The sequence below is a fragment of the Columba livia genome, chromosome 9, assembly GCF_036013475.1.
Source record: "Columba livia isolate bColLiv1 breed racing homer chromosome 9, bColLiv1.pat.W.v2, whole genome shotgun sequence".
Classification (NCBI taxonomy): Eukaryota; Metazoa; Chordata; class Aves; order Columbiformes; family Columbidae; genus Columba; species Columba livia.
Genome location: NC_088610.1, coordinates 25,526,468 through 25,539,572, shown reverse-complemented (window position 1 = coordinate 25,539,572; position 13,105 = coordinate 25,526,468). Strand labels below are relative to the sequence as shown.

Genomic DNA, 13,105 nt, shown 5'->3' with positions numbered 1-13,105 from the left:
CTCGACTGTTCCCAGAAGGGAAATCCAGATGAAATGTAGCGTGTATGTGTATCTGATGGATCACCGCAGACGTCTGTCACGTTTCTATTCTGTTCAATGTACAAGTGACTTCCAGTAACTGGAACTCTCAGGTGGCATCAGAAAGGAAAAGGATTTTCACATGGGTTTTTCAGGAATATCTGGCTTTTTAGAGTGTGTTTGCAGACTGTTGTGTCTTAGGTTTTTGGACTGTTAACCTGTAGGTCATCAGAAGGACTCTTAGGTTGGCATGGCAGGAGGTTGGACACGTTTTAGGGGGCAATCTAGATCATTCCTCCTTCTTGATTCCTGTGCTGCAGAGCATTTCATAGCATGGGGTTCAGGGTTACACTGAAACCTCTCCTTCCGCTTCACAATATTTGCCACAAAAGGAAAATACGATGGCATGGTATTAAAAGTTCTGGCTCTTGCCTCATCTCTCCTGAAGGTTTGTGCCATGGCGAGTTCTCCTAACCCTGGTATGCATCATCTCTGCCCTTAAGTTTATCTTTCTGTGATCTGCCTTGCCCCAAAGGAACACACCTGTCTTGGCAGTTGAGGTGTGATGTGGTTTATGTGTCAGAAATAAAATCTATTAATGACTTTGAAGATGTAGGCCAAACATGTGAACTGGCAGGACAATCAGAGGTGGTTTGAGGGAGCTGTGTAAAGTACGCTTTTTTTTTTTTATAACTGCTTTAGGAATATTATGATCTTGAAATTATTGATGTGAAATTTCTGTATCACTGTGGTTGGTTTTCCTCTTGGGAGAATGTAATGAATTGTCATTTAAGGTTTTGTTTTGTTTGCTTGTTTGTTTTATTCTCTATTATCATGGCACACAGTTTGCTCATCAATTCAGTAATGACTTCTAGTTTAGTTGAAAAGGGAGATAATATTATCATTGTGTTTTCTCTTTCCTGAACCTGTAACACTTTTGTTCATCTGAAACTTCAGGCAGCTACTTCTCATAAGTGTAGTTCTTACAAACACACTGTTGGCTTGGTGGCACTGAGGTGTACATCTGAGTATCTGTGTGTGTTCTGGTCTATAATGTGGGTTGTTTTTTTTTTGGTCTATTTCAAGTGATTCTTAATCTTGAGTATTTAGGGAAAAAGAGAAGTTTCTGCTGGCTAGCCTCTGATTTTGCTGACCTTTGTGCAATTTTCCCATCTGCCGTATTGTCCCTAATACAGCGTACTTGGGAAGAAGAAGGCATTTTCATCTGTGGATAAGCCAGTTAAAAGTTCCATGGTAAAGGCACCTCCATACAGCTAGCTTGGGAAAGTCACACTTGACACTTGATTTATGGTGGTACTGGTATTGGTTGTCAGTGTAAAGGAAGGAACACTCTCTGTAAAGGTAAAGCCCTGGCATGGTTGCAGTTACCGTGGTCAGAAGTGGTGGTTTAACTAATATAAGCTGTATCTGCACCGGTAGGATTTAGCAATAGAGCTGTGTCAGTAAACCCGTTGTATTGTCATCAAAACTCTATTTTAAATGTCGGGGACCATGGCAGAATAATAGTTTGACAGAAAGCGTATTTATCAAATGGATTAATGACCTTATGGATCAGCTCAGATATTTCCTGTACATTAGCTCCTAGTACTATGTAAGAGATAATTTAAGGAAAAAAAAAACCCTGAACAACTTCTTCCCTTTACTGAATGAGGATGTAATGAACAAGACGGAAAGGGTTCACAGTAATGTTGGGGTCATGATTCTGAGTCGTTTATTGATTGTTCTCTCCTGCCTTCTCTGTGACTCAGTACATAACTCCCCTAGGTTATGTCAGGAACTCCCTTTTGCAGAGGAGATATGTAATCATTGAATAATGTGCCAAGTTCTTTTGGTTTCATGTAGCAAGAGTCAGGTTGGATTCATGAGAGTTGATCTCAGAGTAATTTACATTTTAATCTTTGTGTCATGCCAATAGGGTCTCTCCATAAAGGTAAAAATGGCAGAACTGAGGAGTCATCTGTGGTCTCAGAGTCACCTCCCAGGAGTTCGACCACTTGACATCTTTTTGCAGTGCAACTTGCCATGCCTGTTGGGTTTGGGTTTCTGCCCTAGTTATGTCAAACTAATGCACAAAAGTAAACCCAGAGACGTTAAGCTATGCTTGATTGCTTGTCATCTCGGCTGGTTTCTGAAGGGCTGCTAGGACTGAGGTGAATTGTACAGTAGTTTAACATAAATAGTCTTTAATTGTGAACGCCCAAATTGATTATTTTGGAAGGGAAGCCTTAGCAGGTGTAATATGTCAAAGCAGAGACTAATGTAGTTTATTATATTCTGCCTATGGTAGGGGCCGGTAGCCAGTAGGGAAAATGGACACTCCTTGATATCTCTTCCAGTTCTTAAGTCAATGTTTTTAGGATGTTCCTGAGCTATGTTTGGATCATTGTTGAATAACCCATTAACTTAATACTTTGATGTTGTCGTTTTTTTTTCCCTACCTTTGTTACTTGTGCTTCTAGAGAATGGCTTGTGTAGTTTTTTGTTTATTGAGGGAAAATTATCTAAAGAAAATGGCACCTTAGAGGATTGCACCTAGAACAATCCCAGGACCATTCTTACAGTTTAATTGTTCACAACTTATCTTCAAAACAAAACGCCCAAAAAGCACACGTGCGTTTCCCGTCCTATCTTGTGCTAGTACGTAGGATTCTCATCCTCCTTACTTACATAACTAATCAATGTTTTAGATAATCTGTTTTTCCTCTGTTTATTGCATCAGATTTCTGGTTAAAAACTAAATGCCAATGTTGTGTTGCTAGTGGGTTTTCCTGTGCCTTGCTTGTGCAGTTTCTGATATTCGTACAGCTGTCTTTAGTTATTGGGCCACGTTAACTGTAGACCATAGTGCACTATGTGAAATGAAGTCAGAGATTGAACTGCAGTGTACTTTCTGCCTTCACTTTTACCACTTCTTCACTCTCAACATTAACCCTTAGATCTGTATCAGAAATCTGATGCAAAGGGGAAACCTCTGGAAAGGAATGGGAATAATTATACTCAGGAATAGAAGCAGTTACAGAGGAGACTCTTTGGGTTTGCATTTTTTGCTTCCAAGGGTGGGTAGAATGGCACGTACATAATTGTAGTGTTTTTTGTCATCTAACAAATATTCTGGGTTTTGTGATGATGCAGTAAAGGCATCTGAGCCAACAGGGGGTTGACTGTAATGCCAGGTTATGGGAAAATTATTTGAACTTCAACTTGGCCAGAAGTGGGCACATTGGCTGACAATTTTTCTTGAAACTTGAAGTAAGTTTTTCTTTCTTCGTGTGCAGTAGTTACTTTTTGTGATGAAACTCGTGATTACTATTTTTTTAAAAATATATTTACCAAGGAATGGGTGAGGCGTTTACATGCTTGTCTGTATACCATATTGCAATATAGCAGTAAGGTTTGTGGGGAAACAAATGGGTGGGGTAACTAAACAGTACACGAGGGAAAGAATCTGAGTCATAAGATTTCCTTGAATATGGAGAAAGAGCTGGGATCTCAGACACTAAGCATTAGTATTAACAGAGTGTTGTGCCTATTCTGGATCTCTGAAGCTCCTCTAAAGCAGCAGCCTTGTTTAAAACCTATTTCTACTTAAGTTTCTGCAGAAGCTCTGTAGCTGTATGTTAAACTGCAGTGAATGTAACAGTCTGCAAGTCACCAAGTATAAGCTGCCTTAGGAGGCTGCAGTGAGCTTGTAGAGCCTGATGGCAGCGGGTGCCCTGCTCTTTCCCCACATGGTGCAGGTGTCTGCTGGAGAAGTGGGCTCTGGGAGAGGCAGAAGGATTGGTAATTGAATGGCAAGAGAGAAGCCTGCTTAATGAAAGGAATCAGCTGGCATTTGGTGCTGAAGAGACAAGCAGGGCTGTGAACTGCTGGGCTCTTCATTCCTTTGAAATTTTCAGAAAGCCATAAGATGTTTCATATGATGTGTTTCGTTTTTGTGTAGAAATTTATTTTCCAATTTTCTTTTTTTTTTTCCCCTGAATGCATTGAATTGATCTTTTTTTTTTTTTTTGTTCATTTAATTGTTAATCTGTATTACAGCAGAGAATTTACCATTCTTAGGTAGGGGATTTTTTTTTTCCATTTTAATCTTTAAGTGGTTAGCACCACAAATAATTCTGTGATGCAGAGTTGTGAAACTGCTTTAGAATCAGGTTAAAGTTTTCATGCACTGCAGACTTGATAGAACAAATTAATAGTGAATTTTAGGGAGGAAGCTAGTGTTCAGTGATGGGTGGGACATGCCAGGGATGAGATGAACCTGCCTGTCTTGAAAGAAAACTTACATGTATAAATTATGTTCTTCACCAAATATGACAAGAGACCCAAGCAGATCGTTGGCTGCTTTAGTCATGTAGTATGTCAAAAGTTTTACTACTTATATGTGAGACAGTTGATGGAGTCGTTCTATCCACATTTTAAAGTTATCTTAAAGAAATGCTGAAAAGATGTGCAGAAGTATTTAGAGGACAGCAAAAGTGCCTTAGAGCTGGAGTATACTCTTAAATTTTGCCAGCTGGTAGTGCCTGGAATTACTATTGACAACCATAGCCATTCTGTTAATAGTGTGCTTATGCAGGTAAAGCCACGGTTGTCCTAACTAATTCTTGCTGGAGCCCTGAAATAGATTGAGGTGTGGCTTCTGCTCTTTATCAGTCTCTTTTCCTCCATGATAGAAAGGTTTTGTCTGGGAGGTTGTATTAGTAAACTACGCTATTTATACATGAATTTTAAATGAGAGGCTGTCATGTTTCAATTTGTTTAGTGTATCAAAAAGAAAACTGAAAAAATGTTTTCGGTACAGTGCTGAGGCTTTACAAAATTGTTTAATCTAGTGGGAAACTACACATCCAGAACCAGGGTACTGAAAGATGTAGTAGACAACAGCACGTGAAAAGTGTGGAAGAATGTTTTAACGATGAATGTGAGTACTCGATTTAAATAATATCCTGAAGGAAATGATGGATGCTGCCTTCGGTCAGGAATATCCGGGCAGCGGCTGGGACTGCTGCTCCTCTCACTCACGCCGCTTATGGGAAGTACAAACGGTACCTAAAGTACAGTGAAATACTCAGATAACAAGTAAAACTATAATCTTGTACAAGAGGGCTGAATAGCTAACATGGTGTCTACTTCTGCCTTTGAAGTGCTTGAATATTCTTTTCCCAAGGAGCATGGTAGCTTGCATAAAAAATGGTTCTTGGATCAAAGGAATGGCTGTCATTCTTCCTTTTGGATGCTGGGCATGTCTGAGAGTGAGGCAGTGCTTTGAAAAATGCATAATTTCTTGATCTGTTTCTAGTTTTATCATTCCAACCAGCCTTCACAGTGGTGAATTCTGGCTGAACTGACAGCTGCTTGTAACAATAAGACCTGATGAAAACTGATTTATGTTACTGGCTTCAATATTAGCTTAATGGTCCTTGTTAATTCAAGAGGCATACAACGAAAGAGCAGGTTCTGAGAGGAAATCAATTCTATCAGGACAAGCACGTGCTCACAGTGTTGTGTTTTTAATACAAACACGCCTCTCTGGCAAGATGCAGCTTGTTTTTTTTCAGTAATGGACTGATAAATTGTCAATTAAAAAATGCATATACAGAGTAAACCCAGCTGTTTATTGTGAATCTGGGTATTTTGCCTTTGTAGACTCTCTTATTTATTTTATTGTATTTGCTTAAGTTAATCTCCCATGCGTTATTAACACTGTTGAATGTAACTGGCACGTGTTAAGGATTTGGGGTTAGCAGTGGGCAGCCTCCCTGCCCCTGGAGCAGGAGATGAAGAGGAGATGCTGTGCCCTTCAGCCTCCTCCTCGCCTTCCTCTCTTGGGCTGGCTCTGCCTCACCCCTGCGGGCGCCTTGTGCTGGTTTCTCTGAAGAACATTTCAGAATTTATTCTTTTTTCTTCCCTCTCCCCCCATTTATGTTGGGTTTCTCTTCTGCCATTTTGTTGAGCTCAGCCCGCGTGCTGGGCATCCAGACAAATATCGGACCGCCCCAAATAACTGATGGAGTGTGACCTTCCCCCTTCAGTCCTGCGGTTGATTTGGCTCCAGCCTTACCATGAAGTGCCCCTATGGTGAGATCATGAGATGAGAGAGCTGATTCACAGCTACTTGCAGGTCAAAGGGATGCTTTTTTTACATTCCTCACGCTTCTCATTGCTTACTTTCCTGTTACGAGTTTGGTTTCTGATAGCATAGTGGGTTGAACCAGCTCAGGGGTGAGTCAGCTGGGCCCCGTGTCTAGGCAGGGGGGAATGGGACCTCCCTGTGGGAACCAGCTGTTGTAGGGGAACCTTATTGTTAGTGTTTTGGCGTTATTCAAATTGGTTTTGTTTGATCTTCAGCAGTTTTCTTTTAATGTTTGTGTTTACTGGGTGTTACATGTGCTTTTTCACTAGGCTTGGATTTTTTTTTCAACATGTGTAATTGTAGCCAGAAAGTGAATTAAGGGTGGTTGTTTTGTTTGTTTGTTTCCCCTTCCCCTTTTACTTGTTAGGAGCTTACTAAAAGCAGTCACCTTAAACTCTTGCCTGAACAAGGCAACAAGATCTACCTAAATACAGTGCAGTTAAACTGGGAAGCCTACAAAAGAGTAAGAAATTGGGTTTATTGTATCTGTTTGTTTCACAAAATTGGTAATGTAGGTGTTTTGTATGTTGGTTAAGTAGCATTTTGCGTGGGGGAAAGGTGGACATTTGCCCTCCTGAGCTGGAATAGTGTGAATACTTGAATTAACTTGATGCTTTATTTATGGATTATAGTTCTACACAGAGGAAAAAGGTTACAAATTTTTTATGTTGTGGTAATACATGTATGTGATAAGCAGAAAGCTGACTTTGCTTTTTTGTCTTTGCCTATACAGCTGATGTTCCCTGAGCTTCATTATAGCTTTAAAAGCCTGCATTGCCAAGACTTCGATGCTGGCAATGCAGTTGTCTGTGGAGTAACTGCACGTGCCACCACAGTCCTCAGTCTTGGGTACCACAATTATCTTGAAAATAGTCATGCAGGCATCTTACAATATGCTGTATTTAAAATAAACACGCCACCACCACCAAAAATCCCTTCCATTGTTAAGTAATCAAGGTTTACACTGTAGCACATACTTCTACTGTTATAATAGGTAGCACATGTTCTCACAACAATTACAATCCGGGGTAGTGAATCTCTTCTGCAGAGAATTAAAATTTATTAAAAGAGATGGATTTGTGTATCATGCTCCTGTATTTGTTCTTGCAGCAATTTTTTGGAAGAGGGCTATCCTTACAGTGAAACACTTTTAAGTGTTACCTGCTTACTTGAAAAAAACCCAATCTTATCTATGATACACGTTACTTTGAAATTGGATGTTAATTGATTTGTATGGTCAATGCAGTGAAAAAAAAACCTAAAGCCTTATACATAAAGCAAACTGTGCACGATTGCACGCTGCATTGACAGAGCTAGAAATTATATACTATGTGAAACAGTGGGTCTACTGTCTCTTGTTATCACAAAAGCCCACACGTCCCAGTGTGCCCGAGTGTGTGTCAGCCGCTCTGTGTCGGTTGTGCTGAAATCTCTGGGTGTTTGGCTGCATGCCATATTGTTGTTTGACAGTCCATTTGGATTTATAACGTCGTTTAAGATTTCTAAATGTGGCTGTGACACCAGTGCTTTGAGGACCTTAAATTGTGTTAGGTTTGGCATGCTTGAATATTGATGAAATAAAATGGCATGCCTAAGAAAGCCTGAGTTTGTATAATATCATTCATGGCCTCTTTTGACAAATGGATAAAAGCAGCAAGGTTTCTAGGAAGGTGAGGTAAGGCAAAGCAGCCCAGCAGAGCACAGAACTGTCCATTTACTTGTGCAGTTTAACTCTTCGAAAGTTCCATGATTGCCTTCTTAAGCCACGATCAAAATTTTATCATGAATTTGAAAGGCTGCCAGGTGCTAGTAATGTGAAACAGTTATCATTTGACATGACGTAAGGTCTGTTCTTCTTTACAACAAATGTCATTTGATGTTGTTTCCTTTTTTCCCCGTTTTGCAGATGCGGGTGGTTGTGGTTCTTTCCGATCCCACACAGATGTTGTCATTGTCTATTGTGCACAGGCTGCTGCTTGGGGTGGTTTTGCAGGGCTGGAGGAACAGCCTGCCTGTGTTCTCCTTGCTGCATGAGGTGCAGCTCTAACGGACAAAGGGCTGCTACGGCTTTTTCTTGGCAGGATGTGGTACAGGTTCTTCAGTAATAGAGTTTCACATCAGGGCTGGTGGGGTCTTCCGTCTTGAGGCCCCAGATAATGTTCCTGGCAGTGCCACTGCATTCTCTCCAGTAATAAACTGGAATAGAAGAAACAATGCACTTACTCCATTTTTATATAATAAATGAAATACCTTGAAGGAAAATTGTCACCTTCAGTAATCAAGGATTTCCTTCTTACTGGTGCTGGCATTCTTTCCTGATTTTTCTGAAGTGCTCATGAGAAATTTAAACAGGAAGTTACCTGAATTAGGAAAAAATGTTCTGTAGAAATATATGCTAGTATAAATATATGCTAATGAACTGTTATTAATTGATTATTTTCTATTAGATATGCTAGTACATAGAGTAAAACTTATGTATGACTTGTGTATGTATGTAGGCATATCTGATTTATACAGAACCTGGAAGGTTTAGTGAATAAATAAGTGATAGATTGTTTTTAATTTAAAGAAGAAATTGAGCACTAACTGGAGAGAAATCAATTTTTGTGAATCTAGACATTTGGCACACCATGAGGACAGCTATTTGTCGTTATTGTATATTTCTATGTTATATATGTTATCCATGTAGTCTTTTAGTTTAGAATTATCTTAGTTCTAATCTAGAAAGTGACTATACAGAGACATTTTCTTGGCTTTGATTTCTTTTCTTTGTATATTGCTGTAATACTGTATTTTCTGATTCCATATATTTTTATTCTTTCAGATAACTGTTTGGATTCCTACTGGATTTTATTGTGTTTTAACACGTAATCCAAGGAATTAAGACTAGTAATTTTTTGAGCCAGTTCTGTTGTTACATGGGCATAGCCATCTTCCAGAATGAATATGCTGTTATTATCAGTGATGATATGCAAGCGTGAAAGAAACCAGCTTTGTTTTCATCTGAGTTTGGTAGAAAGGGAGAGATAAAGGGAACATTTCAAATGTTGCTGTGATGCTGGAGGTATGTTGTGAGGAAATGGTACTTATTTTCACACCTGTCTTTAGGAAAAACAATCCTGTGTGAAAATACTGTAATTTTCATTAAACAGTGTATTAAATGCCATGACGTTGTCATTAAATAACAATGAGTAGTCATGCTTTTCTTAAAGGTGGGTTTCTGTTCCACTACATGTGGCAAAGTTGAGGCATACAATTCTCTTGTACAAGGAATGACATGTGGGCAGCTTTTTATCTCTTAGGGTACCAGTCCTGCGTTTGTATTTTCTGTGTTACAACCCCTTCTTTGTGCAGATTGTGAATGAGAGATTACTATAGTGAGACAATTATAGTACAAAACAAAAGCAACAGAAAGTCCTCATGATCTAATGTAAGAATGGAAGTAGCTGGTGGAAGGGTTTGTTTCAACCTTCATGCTGATGCTTTTATCTGAAAGTAATCTAATTGAGAACTACCTGCCTTATGCTTTTTTCGGCTGTGTTGGGTAAGTTGCAGGCATGGAACAGGGAAGGTATGGTCTCTGTATCTGGTTACCTGAAATACCTTTATATGTGGGGATTTTCTTGGCTAAAGATCTGGGTGCTTCTGTTTTTCACCTTTAAATTGTTGCCCTTGTGCCAGCTCAACTTGTTTGTGTTAAAAATCTAATGACTCAAAAATAACATCAAATTGATATTTTTTAATTCTCGATCAAAACACGCTTGATTAAGATCAGGATTAACATTTTGGAGTTCATGGTGAGTGAGCTGGTATTTTAATCAAGGATCAAGGTGTGTGGTATTAGATAAGAAACTTTAATATGTACTGGTTATGGTTGACTTGTTACTAACTTCATGGACATTAGACGGAAATAGAAATGACTAAATTTCAGGGTAATATCCCTTCTTTGTAATGACGGTGTAAACTCCGCTATGTCAGCTTCAGCTGTCTGTTGTGTCCAGCAGAAGTAGCATTGTCAGCGTTTTTAATGCAGGATTTCCTGTTCTTTCTGTCTAGAGTTCTAGAGGTATGCTTTATGGAATTCACTTGTAAGGCTTTATTATTGTTTAAATGAGGGTGTATATGTTTAGTTACAACAGCTTTAATGTACTCATTTGTGCTAGTAGTACTTTTCTGTTGTACACAGAGTGAATGTATGTTTATGTGTAAAAGCAAATATATGTAAATATACAGAGGAATTAGTGTATTTGGATTTAAGAACCAAATATTTTTAGGGAAGGAAAATTGCTCCCTTAAGAGAAGTTTTATCTTTTCAAAAAGATAAATACCAGGTCTATGGTTTTAATGTTTTCCAGTGCCTTAGTTACATCCTTGTTATTGGTGGCACATTTTATTTCCCATTAAATGCGTTGGGGCGAGACTGTATTTCAACATGAAGTTACAGTAAGATTAATACAAAAAAGCCAGGACATACCGAATGTTCTGACATTGGAAGAAGCCGCTTTCTGTAGCCTCGTCTGCATCATGCTCGTAGCTCCCGCGCTAAGGCACAGGCTTTGCATCTGCTTTGCATCTGTTACAGAATGAATGTGGGTAGAAGCTTCTACCTGGACAGTCATTGCAGAACCACTGGGTTGTGATGGCTTGTGTGTCAAAGACCTAACGTAAGAAGGCATTTTGCTTGATAGCATTAACTGGAATAATTTATCCTTGTTAGTCTTGCCCATATGTGGCATTTATACAGTATGTGGGTTTGGATATAATTAATGTACTCTTTAATTTGTTCCTGGAGTGTAAGGTAATGACCTTAATGTGAGTTCTTAGATGCCGTATCTTGTGTTTTAAAAGAGTTTGAAACACAAGCATTTAAGTTTGTCATGGCAAGCTCTAGTTGAACTTTCAGGGATGTTTATTCCACATACTAATTAATACCTTTGCTACACTCTTCGTCTTCATCTGTGTTGTTATACTGACCTTGTGTTTCTATTTTTTGACATGCTTTTTTTTCCTCCTTTTCCAGGTGAAGCAGGAGCTGTAGAAGGAAAACCTCGTGGGTCGCAATCATGCCATTCCCTTTTGGCAAGTCCCACAAGTCTCCTGCAGACATAGTGAAGAACCTAAAGGAAAGTATGGCAGTTCTAGAAAAGCAAGATATCTCTGACAAAAAGGCAGAAAAGGTACAGTTGAGACTTTCCAATTGCTAAATAGTAATTGAAATGGGGGAAAAAAGGCAATTACAGTTGTTGAAACTGAATCAATTAAGAATTAATAATTGGGGGTTTTTTACTGTGATAAAGGGTAAGTTATTATGTACCTTTGAAGAGGTGTGTTTCATGTTTGTTGCCTTTGCATTTTTATGCTACTGACAGCTGACATGATACTTAAAATCATTTGATTTGGAAATGTAGGATGTTGAATTGTTCATAAAGCAGCTCACAGCTGTACAGCGTTCTGGTGCCTGTGTCCACTGTAGTGGCTTTACTGCTGTACAGTAGTTCTGTCTGTGCTTGTCCGTGCAAATGCTGATAGAGCAGAGTGTCTCTGTTACTGAAACCAAGGAACTTTGTGTCTCTGTGGATGTCAGTAGAGGTTGTACTTGTGCTTTTCCTTACCTTTTCTTCAGCCCAAAGGAAGATGTGGTGGAAAGTTCATGTGCTGGTAAAGTTTCCTTTAGTGCTACTTCAGGATCTGAACCTGTCAACAGTAGTTTACTTCTCAACTGGTAGTCTCGATAGCTTTACTAAAAATTACCTTCAAGTTTAGCCTGTGTGCAGCTGCATTGCACCTGGTGACCCGTATGGCAGGGGTATTTACTGTTTAGGTGAAGTTTTTCCTGGTAAACTTAGCACAAGGGCATAGATTTCAATACTTAAAACACCAAAATGAAACACCAGATGAAACAAACAAACAAACAAAAAAAGAAAATAAAGCATTTCCCTTGCCAGTCTACCAGCTTTTGAAGCAGGCTACGATACCCTCCTTGGATCCTCTCCCAGCATTATTTAACTGTTCTGTGCCATTCTTGGCATCCTTACAGAATCATGTGTAGGAGTTAAGTCACAGTCTTTTTCACATTCAGTCTTTTTCACGTTGACCGGTATTTTTAAGCAGAGTGTAGCCAGCTTCTCCACATCCAGTTTCACCTAGATTTGGCACTACTGGTTTAAGTGCAGGGGAATCTGGGTCTTAACTGAATGGCCATCTTGATCCTGATAGTCTTCTCCCCCAGTACCAGCATGTGGTGTGTTCTTCCAGGTCTCTTGCAGTATACCACAGAATTTTTCTCTGATGCCTTTTTTCTCTTGCTGGATAGAAAGATGTTATGGCCTGTTATGCAGGCCTGTGTGGAGGCTGGGAGGATTTTAATTTGCTGCTATTTTCTATCTCTAATGAAGACATCTGTCAGGAAAGGAGGGGTAGGTGCATTCTGAAGAGTCTTTTATGAGACACGGCTTTGCCTTCTTCATCTCAGCCTTATTATTAATTCCTGGAGATGTGGCTTGATCTTGAAATCTCTTTTGTGTCGTCTTTTTCTTTTTGCTTAGACCTCTAATGGGGAACAGGCCAGCTTCATTCCATTGTGCATAGCTGTGCGCTGTATCACATGCCTGTGTTCTTGATGCTGTAGATGAAGATTATTATGTACCATTTGCTTCTTACTGGCCTTTAATCCCATACCTCCATCTTCTTTAAAGACCTCATTTATGGGAGGCTGCTGCTTTCGCAGGGAACAATATGCTAAGCCTGTGGAGTTGTTTCTCCTGTGTCATATAGAAAGCAACATGTACTGCTTAAAGGAGGTAAAACATGTAAACATGTAAAACAACAGTAGTGTTCATCATGCATCTTGTTCAATTATGAAACACTCTGCCTGCAATTCAAAAAGTGAATTCTAGTTGCATGTTGATCTACCTTATTTTGAGCTCTGTGAGT

The 13,105-nt window shown here is 39.3% G+C and overlaps 1 protein-coding gene across 3 annotated transcripts in view; it reads left to right on the top strand.

Moving 5' to 3' along the window:
- Window positions 1-13,105, top strand: part of CAB39 (calcium binding protein 39) — a 41,005-nt gene that overhangs the window by 9,547 nt on the left and 18,353 nt on the right. For 2 of the 3 annotated variants that reach the window (XM_065074342.1, XM_065074343.1), the window contains exon 2: window positions 11,193-11,349. In XM_065074342.1, the coding sequence (XP_064930414.1) occupies window positions 11,236-11,349 (114 nt within the window). In that variant the 5' untranslated portion in view covers window positions 11,193-11,235. Of the gene's footprint in view, window positions 1-9,664; window positions 9,744-11,192; window positions 11,350-13,105 lie in introns of those variants that run through there. The other variant, XM_065074344.1, reaches the window with a different exon arrangement.